General features: G+C 52.3%; 1 protein-coding gene across 2 annotated transcripts in view; it reads left to right on the forward strand.

Annotated features, from left to right (window-relative positions):
- Positions 1–2781: 2781 nt before the first annotated feature.
- Positions 2782–17798, forward strand: part of Pxn (paxillin) — a 46322-nt gene continuing 31305 nt past the window's right edge. Inside the window, exon 1 of one of the 2 annotated variants that reach the window (XM_028765391.1) lies at positions 2782–2904. In XM_028765391.1, the coding sequence (XP_028621224.1) occupies positions 2892–2904 (13 nt within the window). In that variant the 5' untranslated portion in view covers positions 2782–2891. The remainder of the gene's footprint in view (positions 2905–17798) is intronic. The other variant, XM_028765392.1, reaches the window with a different exon arrangement.

Consider the following 17798-nt stretch of genomic DNA (forward strand, 5'->3'; position numbering starts at 1 on the left):
TGTGAGCCATGCCTTTAAGCTCAGTACTCAGGAAGCAGAGGGAGATGAATGTCTGTGAGTAAGGCTAACCTGGGCTACATAGCCAGCTTCCAGTCCAGTCAGAGTTATAAAGTGAACCTTCCCGAAAGACAGGGTTTCTTTGTATCCAGTCAATTACAAAGTGTCCTCCCCCCACCCCCAGCAGGGTTTCTCTGTGTAGCCTTGGTTGTTCTGCAACTTGCTCTGCAGACCAGGCTGGCCTCTAACTCACAGAGATCCACCTGCCTCTGTATCCCAAGGGCTGGGACTAAAGGTTTGTACCACCACCACCACCACCCAACTGTGGCTCACATTCTGTGTTTAGTAGATGCTGTTAAGTTCCCAGTGCTCACTGGGATCTGGACTGTGGCTCAGTGATATTGTTTGTCTCTAGCTCTAGGGTCAGCTCAAGACGCAGGGACTTTGAGTCGAGACTGCATCTTTCTGGGTACTCCCGAGACGGGCAGTTCGCAGACTGGACTTCTGCTAAGGCATCCAGGTGTCCAGGCTCTCTGGTGGGCTACTCTGTGTTTGTGGGCTCTGAGTTTCTGCTTGCCCCCTTCTGTTTACTCTCTCCTGGTCTTTCACAAGCATCGAATCCTAATTTGATCTCTGTCTGCCTGGAGAACCTGGCCTGACGCAGAAGGACTTGGTGTCTCCATTCCTGAGAAAGAAGGGGGCGTTGAACTTGTGTGTGTGGGAGTTTTCGTACACAATCCACAGGCTACCACCATTCTCTCGCCCCCTATTTTTATTTTTATTTTTTTTTAAATCACGTGTCTTAGTTACCTTTTCAGTTGCTGTGACAAAACATCGTGAGCAAGGCAGCTCATAGAGCAGTTTATCGGAAGCTTACAGTTTCCATGGGCGTGCCCATGATCATCAAGGTGGGGAGCATGGCAGCAGCAGTCGGGCCTGGTGCTGGAGCCGTAACTGAGAGTTTGGGTCTTGATTTATGAAAAGGAAGCAGACAGAGAGTGAGCTTTTGAAATTTCAAAGCTTGCTTCCTAGTGACACACCTCTTCCAACAAAGACCACACCTCCTAAACCTTCCCAAACAGTTCCATGGGCTGGGAAACTAAGTATTCAAATATACGAGCCTATGGGGTCAATCTCATTCAAAACACCAGAGCATGCTTTCTCTCTATTATTAGGGGTGGGAGTACTGCAGATTAAATCCAGGGCTTCCAGGCATTAGGCAGGTGCTTTGTCACTGAGACAAAAAAAAAATTGTTTTGTTTTGAGACAGAGTTTTTCTTTTTTTTTTTCTCTCGAGACAGGGTTTCTCTGTGTAGCCCTGGCTGTCCTGGAACTCACTCTGTAGACCAGGCTGGCCTCGAACTCAGAAATCCGCCTGCCTCTGCCTCCCAAGTGCTGGGATTAAAGGTGTGCGCCACCACTGCCGGGCTAGAGTTTTTCTATTATGTAATTCTGGCTGTCCTGGAACTCACAGAGATCCACCTGCTTATACCTCCTGTGTGCTGGAATTAAATGTATGTACCACCATGTCTGGACAAGAGTTTAAATTTTTATTTATCCATTATTTCTGATAGAGTCTTATATAGCCCAGGCTAGCCTCATAATCGATATGTAGCCAAGGATGGCCTTGAATTTCTTATTCTCCTGCCTCTACTTCCTAAGGGTTGGGATTAAAGTCCTGTGTCACTATGTCGGGCTGGTCTTGCTGCATGTATGTATGTATGTTTGTTTGTTTGTTTGTTTGTTTTGAGACAAGGTCTTATGTAGCCCTGGCTGGCTTTGACCTGAACTGATTGTGGTGACAAGGATGACCTTGAACTCCTGATCAACGTGACTCTAGCTACTAAATTCTGGGATTATAGCCTTGTACCATCACACTCAGTTTGTGTGTGCTTATTTTTAAAAGTTTTCAAAGTTTTGAAATTTTGAGACAGGCCTCCCCATAGGTTGGCCTTTACTTTTTCTGTAGTCCAGACTAATCTTTGAAATCTTGCCTCAGTTTCCCCACTAGCTGAGATTATAGGCCTGAGCTAGGACACCAGGCTTTTATCATCCAGTTTCTGAGCGTAGCGGACCAGAGCCCCCTAGGCAACTCTGCCAGGTTCCCGGAATGACATTTTGGTAGTTTTTGTTTTTCTGTAATGTGCGGTATCTCTGCCCTGTGCAGAATTTTGGCGGTCTTTAGGAAGGGGGGAGGAGAAGAAGGGGTAAAATGAAAGGTTTCATAACCTTCGAAGTACTGGATCTGGGGCCAGACTTGATCGCAGACACTGCTGATCTTAGCGGTCAGGAAGCCGGGACAGAAAGGTCTCAGGTTCCAGGCTGGCTGGAGGTACAAAGAAACCCTGTTTCACAAAAACTACATCTGGGATTCTACCCTGGGGGGATTGGCACTGCCATCAGTACAGAGGGCAACCCAAGGATCGCCCCGAGGCTCCAGGCAAGCCGATGTAATCCTCCTGGGAGGTGACCTACGGGGACTCCAATAGAGGGACAGGTGGACAAATCCGCCTCTCTCACCGAGTGACAAATCTGCCTGAAGGTCGCTCAGACTGAACACAGAGGTTCACGGCTCGGAGAAGCCGCCAGCCCGTTCAGCCGCCAGGGGGCGCTACCACCACGCTCCGCTTTCGTGTCTCCCCGCCCCCCCCGCGGGATTGGGCGTGCCCCGGGTCGGCGGCGGGGCGTGGCCAGCGTGCGCGCGGGGGCGTGGCTACCCTGCCTCGGGCGCGCGCGGTGGCGGCGGCGGCGGCAGTGGCGGAGGAGGCGGCGCGGCAGCGGGTTCCGTTCCGGGCCGAGGCTGGACGCGGAAAAGTTGCGGGGCGGCGAGGAGCAGCCCGGAGACGGGCGGCGAGGGCGACATCGAGCCGGGGGCCGGCGTCTGAGGACCAGCCATGGACGACCTCGGTGAGTGCGGGAGGCGGAGGGCGGAGCGGCCGGCGATCCCACCCTGGCGCCCGGCTGGGCTGCGGGGCTTGCGGCCCGGGGCTGTGCGGGCCGCTCTTCGCTGCGGTGCCTGAGGACCCCCGATCCCACACTGGGGTTCAGGGACCCGTCTCGGGGAAAGGCGCCTCGCTCTCCGGGGCAGACCTCGTCAGCTGCGAGACCCCCAGTTCGCTTCCCCACCCCCACCTCTGAGCGGCTGCCTCCCGGACTCGGTCTCGGAGGCTGTTTCTTCTATGACCCCTCCTCTGTGCCCTCCAGGCCACCTCCCACTTTACAGGCTGCCCCCCGCCCCCGGTTTCGGGGATCTAGCCCACCCGTTTTATAGCACAGTCCACGGAAGAGCTTGTGAGAAGGACCACACCCCCGTTCTAATGACAAGTGTCCCCGGCTACTGCATAGACACCCCACCGCCACCATTGCTTCAAGTCTAGTCACCCTGTATTACAAGATCAGTCCTTCCCCTTCAAGTCTAAACTTAGAAAGGCAAGTTTGGGGGGGGGGGTTGATGGCTTATGACTCCCGCCTCTCACCCACCGTTCCCAGACCTTGGTGAAATGCCAGAGGAATGAGCAGGGGAATGGGCCGCAGGCTATAGCCATCTCTAAACCTGTCCTGGCTGGCAAGGTCCTCCACCCCCGGCATCAGGACTGCTGGAAGTCGCACAGGTAAAGAGGACAGGATACCCAGAACAGAGTTTCACTGTCCTCGTGTTATCGGAGCCTGAAGGCTGTTCTTTTCAGTCCACACTTGGTCTGCTGTTAGGACAGAGAAAAGAAAGACTCTCCTGGAAGTGGATTTTAAAACCCAAGGGAGCTGATTCAAGGGTTCTAGGAATGCCCTGTGGATCCCAGAGTGAAGGAGTTCCCTGTCTTTCCCTCTCCGTAGGGCCTCTCAGTTGAGGAGGTGTGTGTGGGATAAGTTCCTTCTCTGTAGGAGCCTTGTCTTCACTCTCTGGACTGTGGATGGCTTGTGTGGCCACTGGTGCCATCCGTGTCCCTGGCTCTGAGGAGCAGATTCACTGAGGGAGCCTCTTCAAGCAGCACAGGGTACCAAGTTAAGCCTGGTCATTTTTAGTCACTGGCTGAAGTTTCCTTGTGGGACCAGGGAGCCCCTGAAACATCCTGGAGTTGGAGGTGGGGGGGTGGTGTGTGTTTGGTCCTGCTTGTTTCAGGGAGTGGGCTCGCTGCCAAGCATAGTTACGCCTTTGGGTCAGGCTTGGCACGTACATTCCCAACGCACTCAAGGTTGGTGTAGCTTCCAGGCAGGTATTTTTCATTTTTATTCTTCCACATAAAAATACCTAAGCCAAAAGGAGGCCGGGGCAATGTGTTTTTGAGGAGGCATCTGAGAGTGTCCGTGTTTCCTCTGGTGGGAGCTAAAGTCACAGCACCTCAGATGCTGGTTGAGGGCCCTGGTGGCTTCTGGACAGTCCCCCATGCTGGTTGAGGGACTGAGAAAGTCTTTGTAGTACCTGCAGAGTCCCGAATTCCCGTCTTCTGACTGTCTTCCATTTAGGGCCAGCACACTGAGTTAGTTGTCTTGGAAAGGAAAGAGTGTGTTCTGGCTGACCGGGAATTGTAGGGATTGAACTGGAGTGAGTACTTACTTACCCATGCCTGGATTTGTCCTGTCCCCACAGCCGTCTTTCTGTAAGATCATCCCGAGGCCATTGCCACCACCACTACCTCTTTTTAACAAACCGAGAAGGAAGAGACCAAGAGAAGCTGATTCTCTGACCCAAGGCTGCACAGCCAAGAAACAAATAAGTCTGTTCCCGGAAGGGAAGCCTGGTCCCTGGGCAGCTCCTGTGTACATACATTTCTTGACCTGAGAAGAGGCGAGCAGGTGCTGGCAGGAGGGGTGGAAGGGGGTGGTGGCTGCCACCTGTGACTTCTGCCGCCTTCTCTAGACTCTGCAGTTGCTTGATCCACGCCACTCCACTTCCTTAGTCTGAGCTCTCAGGGTGCCGTTCCGCCTGGCTGACCAGAGCTCAGGGTTGGGGGAGTGGATGTGCAGGAGGGGAGAGGAATTTGCTTCTCAGCCCAGGCGGTCAGCTGTCTGGATGGCTGCTCACTGCCCGTCAGCTGTTTTCCTAAGTTAGGACGGCTACGATGGCCAGCCCTCTTGTTTTTATTTGTGTCCCAAGAGAGATCTCAGCCCTGAACCTCCTGGTCACTTCACATGGGGGGATAGTTTAAGGTGATCTCCCTGTGGCAAGGCCGTGGGGTGCATACCTCCATGATAACTCTGGTTTTTTGGCTCGAAGTAAAGAAAAAAAAAAAAGATAAATCGAGGGGTTCTTCCCCTCCTCGTAGTGGCCAGTGAGAGAGTCATCATGTGCTGTTTAATAAGTTACAAATTTATAGCTCATTTTGCAGGAAAAAAAAATGTAAACACAGCCCGTCCTGCCCCTTCCGTGTGTTCCCATGCTTTGTGCTGTCGGGCGGCTGTTTGGTGGCTTTTCTCATTAGAACTTAGAGGCTGGTTTGGCCCAGAGCTCATTCTGTTCAAGTCCTGGCCGGAGTTTCCTGGACAGAGTGCTCACAACCCAGATGCACTCCGACTATGCTTCCTGCCCTGGCACTCCTCTCTCTCTCCATGTTCACGTCAGTAATGTATTTGGGGAGGCCGTGACCACAGTGCGGCCTGACAGTGATCCCTCTTGCCTCTCGCTCTGCTGGAGTCGGGCCCTGTGCTCAGCACTTCTTTTTTTTTTTTTTACTAGCACAGTTGAAAGGGCTCTCTCTCTCTCTCTCTCAGATGGAGAAACCTGAGCTGGGAGCTGGGACATTCTATGGCAGAGCTGGCTGGGGTTTGAACCTAGACCGGTCCAGTTCTGGATCTGGTTGTCTTAATTCGTAAAGCATTGGTTTTAATCAGAGAGTGCACCCAGGGGCCTGCTGAGTAACTGATAGTTACCTCTGAAGTTTCTGCTTGGCTAGGCTGGGAGGTCCCCAGGAAATGGCTTGATAGCATTGCCTTCTCCCCCGTGGTGGGGGACACAGCCAGCTGTTGGCAGTGTCCAGTCTGCTGGAATCTGGATGCGTCTCCTTTCAGCCCCTCAGCAGGCTTGACCCTTTGGAAAACAGAGCCTCATTGTGTTTGGGGGTGATGCTGGGTGGGGGGGTCAGGGAGCTGCCTGGGGCATTCCGGGCTACAGGGCTGCCTAGTCTCTGTGGAAAATCTGACCTTAGGACTTGTCTGTATGTGGTACCTCTCTGTGTTAGGCCTGGGCCAGGGCAGAGGCTAGACCTGTGACAGAGGCAGCATCTAGTCGTGGGGCAGCGGTGTCCTTCTGGTGGATGTTTTGTGAGGTGCCTGCTGGTAAGGGTACCCGGCTTGGATTCAAACCCTGGGTTGTGTTTGATTGTTAGGCAGATAACCTTTTCTGACACCACAGATAGGGCGGAAAGCTGTGGGCTTTGGGCAGGGCACGGCTATTACCCCACAGCTATCATGCAGAGGGTAATAGCTTTCTGACGGAAGGCTGCGTGTTCCTTCTTTCTGCTTCTTCAGGGGTGGCCGTGTGTTGCACTGACCGGGCTAGTCATTGGCTGGAAGGGTCTGACAATGGCCAACAGTTGCTGCTGTGGCCCTACGGGGCCTCTTCCCCGTGTGTACTCATCTCTTGTGGAGCTTCTTATGGTCTCTACCTTGTCTCAAGGCCAGAGATGTTGAAGAACTTCCAGGCGTCGCATAGCCTTTTATTGAGCGTGCTCTGGGCTCAGGGCCTTCATGAATAAAAATAACATCTATGGGGTACATTTTAAAAAATTGATTTTTAAAGTCAAGGTCTCTCTATGCCACTCTATGTCTTGGACCTTGCTATGTAGACCAGGCTGTCCTCAAACTTGCTGAGACCAGGCTGTCCTCAAACTCGCTGAGATCCGCCTCAGCCTCCCAAGTCCTGGGATTAAAGATGAGCGCCACGGGGGTCTCTCGTCCAGAACACTTTAAAAACCACGTGCATAACTCTGTGACACCGAAGAAGGCTGTTTTCAAACCACGCGTGCAGAGCTGTCTTCCGAGACATTTCTTTCGCACTTACGTGCAAGCACAGCCGGGCAGCTCGCACCAGTGTTGTTTCTGCCACGTAGCTCCTACAGAGTAGGCTCCCTTGTTCTTAGTAGTGACCGCTGCCCACTTCTGAAGGAGGACACTGGAGCTGGGAGTGAGCCACTCGCCCGAGTTCTGCAGCTAGTGAGGGGCAGGATCAGGAATCAAGTCCAGGTCGACTGACTGTAGAGTAGAAATTGTGTTGATAGATTGATCTATCTATCTATCTATCCATCCATCCATCCATCCATCCATCCATCCATCCATCCATCTATCTATCTATCTATCTATCTATCTATCTATCATCTGTTTTGAGGTAGGGTCTCTCTACCTTGTCCTGGCTGGCCTGGAAGTCCCAGAGATCTACCTTTCTCCACCTCGCAGTGCCTGGACTAAAGTTGTGTGCCACCACCGTCTGACTTTCTTTTCACTTTGTAGTTTAGATAGGGTCTCATCCTGTTGTCCAGATTGGTGTTGAACATGTGAGCCTCCTGCCTCAGCTTCTGGCTTAGCTGGGATTGTAGGTCTGTGTCCCCAGGCCTGGCTCCAGAAATCTTTTCTGTCTCTCCCTGTCCTCATCTGTTCAGCCCCCACTTCCCTTCCCTCGGTCTCTCGGTCCTTCCGTGGGGACTTGCTACGCTCAGGAGGAGCTGAATGGCACTGGTGGCTGTTGCTAGACTGAGGACTCCATTCAGCCCTCACCAGCCACCGTCCCAGTCACCTGGACCCTTGACACAGAGCTGTGGGCTTAGAGTCCAGCTGCCAGAAGTCAGTGTCTCCGGGCAGCAGCTTTTCTCTGTGCCATAGGTCCTGACCTACTCTGCATAGACACATTCTTTGTCTTCATTCTGGGTACACATTGTCTCTGTCACTTGAGACATCCGTTTCTGGTGGGCAAGCTGTTAAAAATGTCATGGTGGGCTTCGTGTGATGACGTAAGCCTTTAACCATAGCAACCAAGAGGCTGAGGCAGGCAGATCTCTGTGAGTTCCGCACCTGCTTGGTTTACATAGGGAGTTCCAGGCCAGCTGGGCCTCTGTAGTGAGACCCCAGGCTCAAAAGGAAAAACAAAATGTTGAGCAAAGGAAGAGAGTGGTGTGTCTGTGGAGACAGGAGAAGTTGGGGGCTGGGGGGTGGGTGGGAGAATTACAAAGCTGAGATGTTGATTAAACAGCTCATTGGAAGCAAAGGACAAGGTTTGCCTCTTCTCCAGGCATGAGCCCCTCTCCACCTGCCTCATGGCTGGCCTCAGTAGACATTCACATCCCCGATAGTTTCCAGCTGACTGATTGCCGATCCCGTGGGGCTTAGCGCTGGCTTCCCTAGGCAGGCCTCGGACACTGGGCCAGTAGCAGGCAGATGTATCATCAGGAAGGCCTACCACAGCCCCAGTAGTCAAATCTTCCCTTGAAGATGGCCTTTAATGCTTATTTCCGGTGTGATTGTGGTATTGTGGTTTGTGGGGTCATCTTAGGAGCACGGGCAAGTAGGAGTGTCATGAAGCCTACACTTTTTATTTGTTTCCTGGAACTTACTATGTAGACCAGGCTGGCCTTTGAACTCAAAGAGATCTGCCTGCCTCTGCCTCTGAGGGCTGAGATTAGAAGGGTATACAACCATACCTGGCTTTACAACTTAGTTTTAAATGCTATAGTAAAAAAAAAAAAAAAAAATCCAGCTCAAAGTCTCACATATCCTTGGAATCTGTAGGGGATTGGTTGGCCCAGTGTGTCCCGGCCCCTCATCCTCAGGTCCCTATAAACGGACCTTCCTGTACACTTTTTCTAAAAATACATTTGTTAGCACTTATTTACTTTATGTGTGTGAGGGATTTCCTCACAGGTATGTCTGTGTCATCTACACCCTAGAAGTGAGATATAGGCCACTGTGAACTGACGACATGGGTACTGGGACTCGAACCTGGGTCTTCTGTAGGGACGGCCAGTGCTCCAAACAGTCCAGGTTAGCTTCAGAATTCAGTCTCAGGTCCTCCATGGGACAAGGAGGGAGCCCACTCTCACAGATTGTCCTCTGAACTCCTCAGAAGTGTGGCGGCATGGGTCTCAGCATGCTTTCCCTCCTCCCCCAATAAATTAATGTTCAATTAAAAAAAAAATAACAGACAACCTCACCTGTTCAACCTCTGGTCTCTACACGGACGCAGACCCTCGCACGGATGAACATGTATTTGCAGACATGGACCCCTCCCCCGACTTCAAGCATTTCTCGATTCCTTAGAATACCTGACTGACGTCCGTGCTTGCAGAGATGACTGTACTGCATTGTTTAGGGAGGAAGGACAGGAAAGGATTCCGTGCTCAGTTAGCGGATGCAGTGTTTTCCGTGTTTCCCTGCCCTCCGTTGTTGAATCTGTAGACACGGCTCCCGTGTACAATCGGCAGGGGGCCGGTGGTACATGGATTTATACCTGCACATATGCAGATATGTGTGTGCACGTAGAAAGTGTGTCCCATACATTTGCACGGGGTGGCCGAGCGTTCACGTCTGAATCTAAGAGTTGTGTGGTTTTCCGTTTCTCCGCGTGTTTAGACACAGATGACAGGCATTGGAAAAGAGTCCAAAGGCATCTTTTCCGTGGTGGACTCTGAGTTGTAGAGCAGTGTGTGTGTGTGTGTGTGTGTGTGCGTGCGCACGCGTGCTGGCTTGTGTCTGCCCGTGTTAGCCTTCTGAGGCTGTCAGTGGTGGGAAGAGAACCAGATAAGAGGTATACTGTCATCCAGGGAGGTAGGTCACAGCGCTGCCTCAAGTGGGAACATCATTAGCCTGTGGGCACGGGGCCCTAACTTTTACTTGCAGCTCAGTCTGGCCCTTCCAGTTTTCCAGCATTCTCAGCCTTCCTGGAATCTCCATTCCCCAGGTCCCACTTGTGTAGTGTGCCGAGTCAAAGTTGGGCCCCCTGGGCCTCTAGCTTCTTGGCTGGTGACGGTGGTAGCGTGGATGGCTAGAGGCTAGCACTAGTGGCCCCGTTGGCTCAGAGGCAGAGCTGAGGCCCTTGTGCCAAAACCTATTGAGCTGTCAACAGGCCCTCTGGAAGTCAGTGGTAGGTGGGGTAGGACTGGGTCTCTGTCCGTCAGCATGACTGCTTGGGAGGGGATCGTGGAGGCGTCCTAACCAGGCCTGGATGCGGTGCGAGGCCTCACACTGCCGATCTCCAAAGTAGCCCTGATGTGTGTCTTTCGGGGGAGGGGAGGGGGCCCGGAGGAAGCGTTATGTAATCCTTGGCTGGAGCTCAGGTAATTGTTTTAATGAAATGGAATGCAGCTTATTCAGAACCCGCTTGGCAGAAGTAGTCATGTTCTGGTCTGTTTTCTTGTTGAGGAGCTGGGGTATCTGTCTCCAGCTGTTCTGAATCATAGACTCTGGGTGAGCTGAGCAAGGTGGGCGGAAGCCACCGGGGCGCTCCTTCCCCACGGAGGTCGGGAGCTTCGTTCAGACTGCCCCAGTCTTTCTTGGACATCAGTACGTCTCCTGTGTTATTGGGGATCCAGCCTGTGGCTTTGCCTTTGCAAAGCGTGCCCTCTGCCACTGAGCCACCCTACCCCAGGGCCAGTGTGCCTTTTTGAATGAGCCATGGAGCTCCTGACCTCACAACAGAGAAACCCTGCTGGAGGCAGGCTGTGGAGGACACGCGGACAGAACACGGGATGGATGCTAAGCACACAGCAGAAGGCCTCAGAGAACACGCTCTGTTTACAGTTTGCTTCACCCTCACAGCCAGCTCCTCCCCCTCCCCTTTTAAGCAGGTTGATTATTATCTTTTATTTACTGTGTGTGTGTGTGTGTGTGTGTGTCTGTGTGTGTGTGTGCGTGTGTGCACACTTGTCTGTATGTACACCAAGTTTATGCAAGTGCCTTCAGAGGCCAGAAGAGGCGGTCAGATCCCCTGGAGCTGGAGTGTAGGCCCCTGTGAGCCACCCGATGTCATTGCTGGGAATTGAACCTGCATCCTTTGGAAGAGCAGCCAGTGGTTTTAACTGCTGAGCCTCCTACGGGCCCCTTCTCAGGGAGGTGCCTTTAATTTTAAAATTATACTTATTTATCCACTTACATTTATTCATAAATATATACATTTACTTATTGTGTGTGCACGAGAGAGAGAGAGAGAGAGAGAGAGAGAGAGAGAATGAATGTGTGGAGGTCAGAAGATAACCTTGCTCGTTTTGAGTTTCCCCTTTCTTTTGTGGGTCCTGTGGATTGAACTTGGGTTGTCCGGCGTGGGTGACCCTGACCCCACCCAGTGGCATCAGTTTGGCCTACTGTCCCTTGGGGCCTTTTGGTCCCAGTCTGTCTCTATCTTGACCCTTGATCTGGTTTCCTCTTTTTCAGTTTTTGACACAGCCTGGGACATCCTTGTCCCCTTGCTGACACTCTTCCTACGCCCAATGGGTGTGCTTTCTTTGCCTCTCCTTCGGCCCCACGTGTCTACAGAACCTTCCTGTCCTCTCCACTTCTCTCCGTAGGTGCCTCTTCCAGTGGGAGCACCTCCCCGCTTCCCCTGAAGATTTCTCTGGGCTGGTTTCCCCTTGTTTATCTGCTTCCATGACCCCTTTTAGAACTTTTGTGCTGGCAACTCCCAGAGTTCTGTCTCCACCCCTGACGTGGATTCTATTGTCCAGATTCTTCCGGTTTGCAAGCCAGCAAAGACCCAGCTCATTTCCTTCCCAGTCTCTCTCTGAGGCCTCCTCGGCTATCTTGGGAGCCGTGCGCACGGCCCTCTGCTCTTCTCTCGGCCTCTGTTTGACAATGGACATAGCGTTTGAGGTGGGAGGCAGGCATCCCAACCTACAAATGAGGAAGTGAAACTGAAGCTTACAGGAATTCGGGTGTGGGGACAGCCCCAGTGAAGACCACAGGAGGGAACTTGACCTAGGGCTTCTGGTGCTCAACCCTCTCCTTCTGAGCTCCCCTCCCATGTTCCTGATGGGAGTGGGGTGGGACAGAATCTTGAAGCTTAGGCCAGTTTCAGACTTGCTCTGTAGCCAAGGATGACCTTAAATTTATAATTTCCTTTCCTCTGCCTCCCAAATGCTGGGATTAAAGGTGTGCTCCACCACCAACTGGCATAAAACCCTGTTTCTTTGCCTTCCACCCCCTTTGTTTTTTCAAGACAGAGTTTCTTTATGTAGCTCTGTAGGCTGGCCTTGAACTCAGAGATCTGCCTGCTTCTGGGCATGTACCACCATCAACTGGCATAAAGCAGGTGCCACCACTCAGGAGGCAGGAAGATTTCTGTGAGTTCAGAGTTCCAGACTAGCCAGGACTGTTACTGTTATACAGAGAAACCCTGTCTCAGAAAACTCAAAAAAAAACTAAACCAAACCAACAAAACAAAACAAACAAACAAACAAAAAATACCACCCCCCCCCCCCACTTCTTTTTGTCTTCCTCCTGTGAGCTTCTCAGGACAGGGCGGCCTGCTGCCTATCAAGTGTGCTGTGCCAGCCGCCACGGCCTGCTCTGTGCTTCCTGCAGTTGCTCGGTAGAGGAGTATCTGATGGAGGAGAACTGCAGGTACCCATTGTGAGTCTAGCCCTCCAGCAAATTACTTCCTTCTCTGGCCGAATGGAGTGAGCTTCTCTGGGTTTGGGGTGCTGGCTCCCCAGCCTCATCAGGATTTGTGGTGGTGGTGGTGGTGCTTCAGCAGGTCACTCTACACCTGAGCCTCTGCCCTCACATCCAGAAAACAGGAACTTCCCCTGAAACAGCGCCTTACTCTCCACTGAGACACTTGTTTTTAATTTATTTTATTTATTTTAGAGTGCCGGGGTTAAAGGCCTGTTCCGCCTCTACCACTCCGGCCATTTCTAATTTTTTTAAATGTGTGTGGATGTTTTGCCTGTGCGTGCGTGTGTGTGTGTGTGTGTGTGTGTGTGCGCGTACACATACACTTCATGCCTGCAGAGGCCAGAAGCACATTGGATTCCCTAGAACTGGAGTTACAGATGGTTTGCGAGCCCTCATGTGGACGCTAGGAATCGACATCTGGTCTTCTGGAAGAGCAGCCCGTGTGCCACCATGTCTCCAGCCCCCCCCCCCCCCTTTTTTTTTTGTTTCTTGAGACAGGGTCTTGCTTTGTAGCTCTGGATGGCCTCAAGCCCTGAGTAGTCCACCTGCCTCAGCCTCCTGAGTCCTGGTGTTATAGGGGTGGATTCTCCACAGCACCCGGCTTAAAACCTTCTTCAGTGTTGGGTCAATGGTAATGATTAACTTTGGCTCTTGGAATCATCGAGACTCTACCCCAGGGTTTGGCCCTTGGTGTTACCCTCAGTGTTTTAAACTTCTACCACACATCTGTGGCCTTGGCAATGGGTACCAGTACACCTGTGCCCACTGGGCTCTCTAGCTGCCTGGAGACTGTGACTTGTGGTTCCCTAAGAGAACATAACTTGTATTGGGTAGCGGAGGCAGAGGCACTGCCATGTGTTCCAGTCCAGCCTGGGATACAGAATGAAACCTTGTCTTAGAAAGGACAAAACAGCCGGGCGGTGGTGGCGCACGCCTTTAATCCCAGCACTTGGGAGGCAGAGACAGGCGGGTTTCTGAGTTCGAGGCCAGCCTGGTCTACAGAGTGAGTTCCAGGACAGCCAGGGCTACACAGAGAAACCCTGTCTCGAAAAACCAAAAACCAAAAAAAAAAAAAAAAATAGGAGCAAAACAACACGGTCTGAAGAGACTGCTCAGCAATTGAGAGCGCTGGCTGCACATGCGCAGGACTGGTGTTTGGGTCCCAGAACCCCCATGATGGCTCACGGCCATCCGTAATTCCAGTTCCAGGACACCCAGTGTCCTTTTCTGGCCTTCATGGGCACCAAGAATGCATGTAGTACACATACATATATCACACATACATACATCATACATACATACAGGCAGAATATTCATACAAATAAAATAAATAAATTTTAAAAATTTTTAAATGGGGAAAGGGGGAGTGCTGTTTTCAGGACAGGCACCTGAAATGGCTGTAGGTGGCTGGTCACAGGCCTGACACGGGGGACTGGCCCGGGGGCCGTCCCGTCTCAGGACAGCTGACCTTCTCAGGGGCTACCCTGGGCTCTGTTCAGGTTTGGAGTGGTGTAGCATCCTGAGCAAGTTTTTCCTGTCAGTTTCTTGGGTAGAGATGGGAGTGTTGGTCCTGTGGCCTCCCGGCTCCTCTGCTGTTCGGGGCACCTTCTCATCCCAGATGAGCTCTGGGGCAGCCGCCTTGCTTTGTCCTCGCTGGGGCTGTTGTGAAGGAGCTGCTACGGTGCCTGGACCTCCACACTTGTTCCCTGGCTGCTGGCCTGAGCTCCTTTGGTCATCCGGTGGCTGTCTGGGAAAGCTCTCCGCCGCAGGAGTGGATGTGCGGTCTCTTCACTCTCCTGAACGTCAGCCTGGCTGCATGCTTGGGCTGAGGCAGCTGCTGCACTGCCGGTGGCCACTCTCTCTCTCTCTCCTGCCTTATTACCTCAGACGGCCTTTACTGTGAGTCCCGAGCTGTTCAAGAACTCCTGCCCCTTCTCGGTCTTTAGAAGTCTGTGCGTGAAGTCGGTTTGCCTCAGGCCGGAACAAGCAAATGTCACCTGGAGGTGGTTGTCACGGCTTCCTGAGGTCACTTGCAGTCATCAGTTTCCAGACATCCTGTTTGTGCTTGTGGAGTAGAACCATTGGCCAGGAGGCGGGTCATCTGTTCCCTGCCTCACCCACCCTTGGGCCGAGTATGGGCCAGGGTGTCAGAGGTCATCCTCTCACAAAGGGGCTCGGTGTGCAGGCTGTGCCTGTTGCAGGCTGTTGAGCGCCGTCCTCTCCTGGTTCAGGGCGCTGGTTCAGCCCTCTCCTGGTTCAGGGCACTGGTTCAGCCCTCTCCTGGTTCAGCGCACTGGTTCAGCCCTCTCCTGGTTCAGAGCACTGGCTCAGTCCTCTCCTGGTCCTGTACACTTTCCTCTCCCTCCTTTGCCTGCCTGGGAGTCCCTTGACTCTGCCTTCCTCAGTCAGAGGGGTTTAACTTCTCCCTGATTATGTGTTGGGCTTCAGAGGGGCTGGTGGGTTGTCCTTTTGTTTCCAAGGAGTCATTGTGTACCCAAGGATGACTCTGACCTTCTGTTCTTCCTGCCTCAGTGCTGGGATTACAGACTTGAGGCACTTATGTTGTGTCTGTTCTTGGTGGTGCTGAGAATCGAACGCATGGCCTGACAGCACTTAAGCCTGTGCTGTCTTCCTCCTCCTCCTCCTCCTCCTCCTTTGTCCCCCCCACTCCCCTTCTGCCAGCTACAGGGTTTCTCTGTGTAGCCCTGGCTGTCCTGAAACTCACTCTGTAGACCAGGCTGGCCTCAAACTAACAGAAATTCTCCTGCCGATGCCTCCCGAGTGCTAGGATTAAAGCCGTGCACCACCACCACCCAGCTTGGGGATTATGTTTTAACCTGCTGGCCCACACAGCCCCTCTCTGCTGTCACAGTGTGACCTCTGGTACTGGGGGGGTGGGACAGCTTTTCTGCCGCCAGCCGTCTTCCTCCCCCTTGCCTCAGTGAAGACGGCACTAACAACCCCGTCTTCTTGCCACTTCTTGAGTCCCTTACTTTTTCTCTCTGACTTTCCTTCTCTTTCCCTTTCAGCTCTGTGACTTCTTCTTCCTCTGCTGGGAGCCCTGTTACTACCTGACACACATGTAGAATGGCTACTTCTTCAGGTTGACATCGTTACAATGTGTCTCTTTATCCTGGAGTCTTAGCTCCTGACTAACAGAAACTCCTCAAGGTTTCTGACCTTTTCCTTCCTGGTCCCCTTTCTTCCCTGCTCCTCAGTTTAATAAAATAGCTGTTGGGAGCACCTGTGGAGATGACCTCAGCCTGGACGCCTGGCTCTGCAGATGGCATAATGTGTAGAATGTGTCCCACAGCGCAGGGACAGCGGGTCAGGGCCTTGGTTACAGATCCTCATCTGGAAACAATCCCACATCTCACAGCCGTTCTCACAGCAAGTTTCCTTTGTTGTGGTAGGCTTCCAAAGGGATCCTTGAACTCGAGAGACTTGCGAATCTCTAAGTAAGTCAGCCCACACCCCCTCCAGGTTTTTTTTTTTTGGCATTGTGGCCCATAAAGTCATTGTCATTGGGTGAATCGTCACTCCTGTTCGTGCTGTCTCTCACAGCCATGGCTGCAGCATGTCTCTCTGAATGACCCATTCCTGGGCTACAGTGAATGACTGCACATCAAGAGCTCCCTCCAGCTGCCACTGTGTCCTCCTCAGAGGGCCACTTTAACTTTTTCTTTGGGAAGACAGGGTCTCCTATGTTGCTCAGGCTGGCCTTGCAGTCCTAGGCTCAAGGGACCCCTCTGTATCAGTCTCTCAAGTGCCAAGGGGTGGACACAGGTCGTGTCAGTTACACTCTGACACGTTTGGAGGGAGGAACAGAGTTGTGTTAAAAATTATTTGGGTGTTAGATCATTTTGTTCCCTTTGTATATATATATATGTGTATATATATATATATATATATATATATATAGAGAGAGAGAGAGAGAGAGAGAGAGAGAGAGCGCGCGAGCGAGAGGGAGAGAGAGCGAGAGAGAGCGCACGAGCGAGCCTTAGCAGTACTGGGGCTGGGCAGACATCAACCCTCTACGCTATCTTGTCTTTCCTGTCGATAACCCCAAGATCTCACTTGCCACATTCCGATAGGCCGACCCTCATGGCTGCCCTTCCCTTCTCTTCTCCCTGAGACTGGAGACCTGGGGTCCTTCAGCACTGCCTACCTCTCCTCTGCCCAGCTATAGGCTGTGGGCATCTTTATTAACTAATCCTGGATAACTCTGGGGTAAGGTCTACACAGTAAAAGCTGGTATCCAGAGCATCCAGGTCTTGGGATACAGTATCAGAACCAGACCAACCCACTGCAGCGCAGGGCTTCCACCATGGACTGTCCCGTCCCGGCCTGCCCATCTTCCCTTGTTGCTTTTGAATCTGTCTTTATCTTCAGAGTTTGTTTCTTATAGCCAGCATAATTAAAGTCGAGTTTTAATTAGTCTGATGACATTTAACCTTACGTTGTAGGCTTTAACCTCTAACTGTCAGTAGTGTAAATCCCGGTCTGTCATTTGTAGCCCTGGCTGTCCCGGAACTCACTCTGTAGACCAGGCTGGCCTCGAACTCAGAAATCCGCCTGCCTCTGCCTCCCAAGTGCTGGGATTATAGGCGTGCGCCACCACCGCCCGGCCTGCTCATGTCTTCAGTTCCTTCTTTTTTCTGCCTTTCGGAATCATTATTTTTAGGGTTCCATTTTCTCTTACCTCGTCTTATTTCGATAGAGCTCACTGGTTCGTCATTTTAATTATTTACAGGTTTAACTTATCATTTGTTTCAAACCATTTTTACCTATTCACATTTAATCTACAAACCTCTTATTATGGTAGATGTTCATTTCCCTCCCTGTGCTTTTTGTTGTCATAATTCTGCCCCTGCATACATTATAACACACACAGTGTGGCCTGCCCTTTGAAATTGTGAAATTGGTTCTCAGTTGCCTGGTGGCGGCGGCAGGCAGCGCACACCTTTAATCCCGGGCAGGGGCAGAGGGGCAGGGGCAGGGGCAGAGGGGCAGGGGCAGGGGCAGAGGGGCAGGGGCAGAGGGGCAGGGGCAGAGGGGCAGGGGCAGAGGCAGAGAGAGGCAGAGGGAGGCAGAGAGAGGCAGAGAGAGGCAGAGAGAGGCAGAGAGGAGAGGCAGAGAGAGGCAGAGAGAGGAGAGGCAGAGAGGAGAGGCAGAGAGGAGAGGCAGAGAGAGGCAGAGAGAGGCAGAGAGAG

Source organism: Grammomys surdaster, unplaced genomic scaffold (assembly GCF_004785775.1).
Source record: "Grammomys surdaster isolate TR1022 unplaced genomic scaffold, NIH_TR_1.0 164, whole genome shotgun sequence".
Classification (NCBI taxonomy): domain Eukaryota; kingdom Metazoa; phylum Chordata; class Mammalia; order Rodentia; family Muridae; genus Grammomys; species Grammomys surdaster.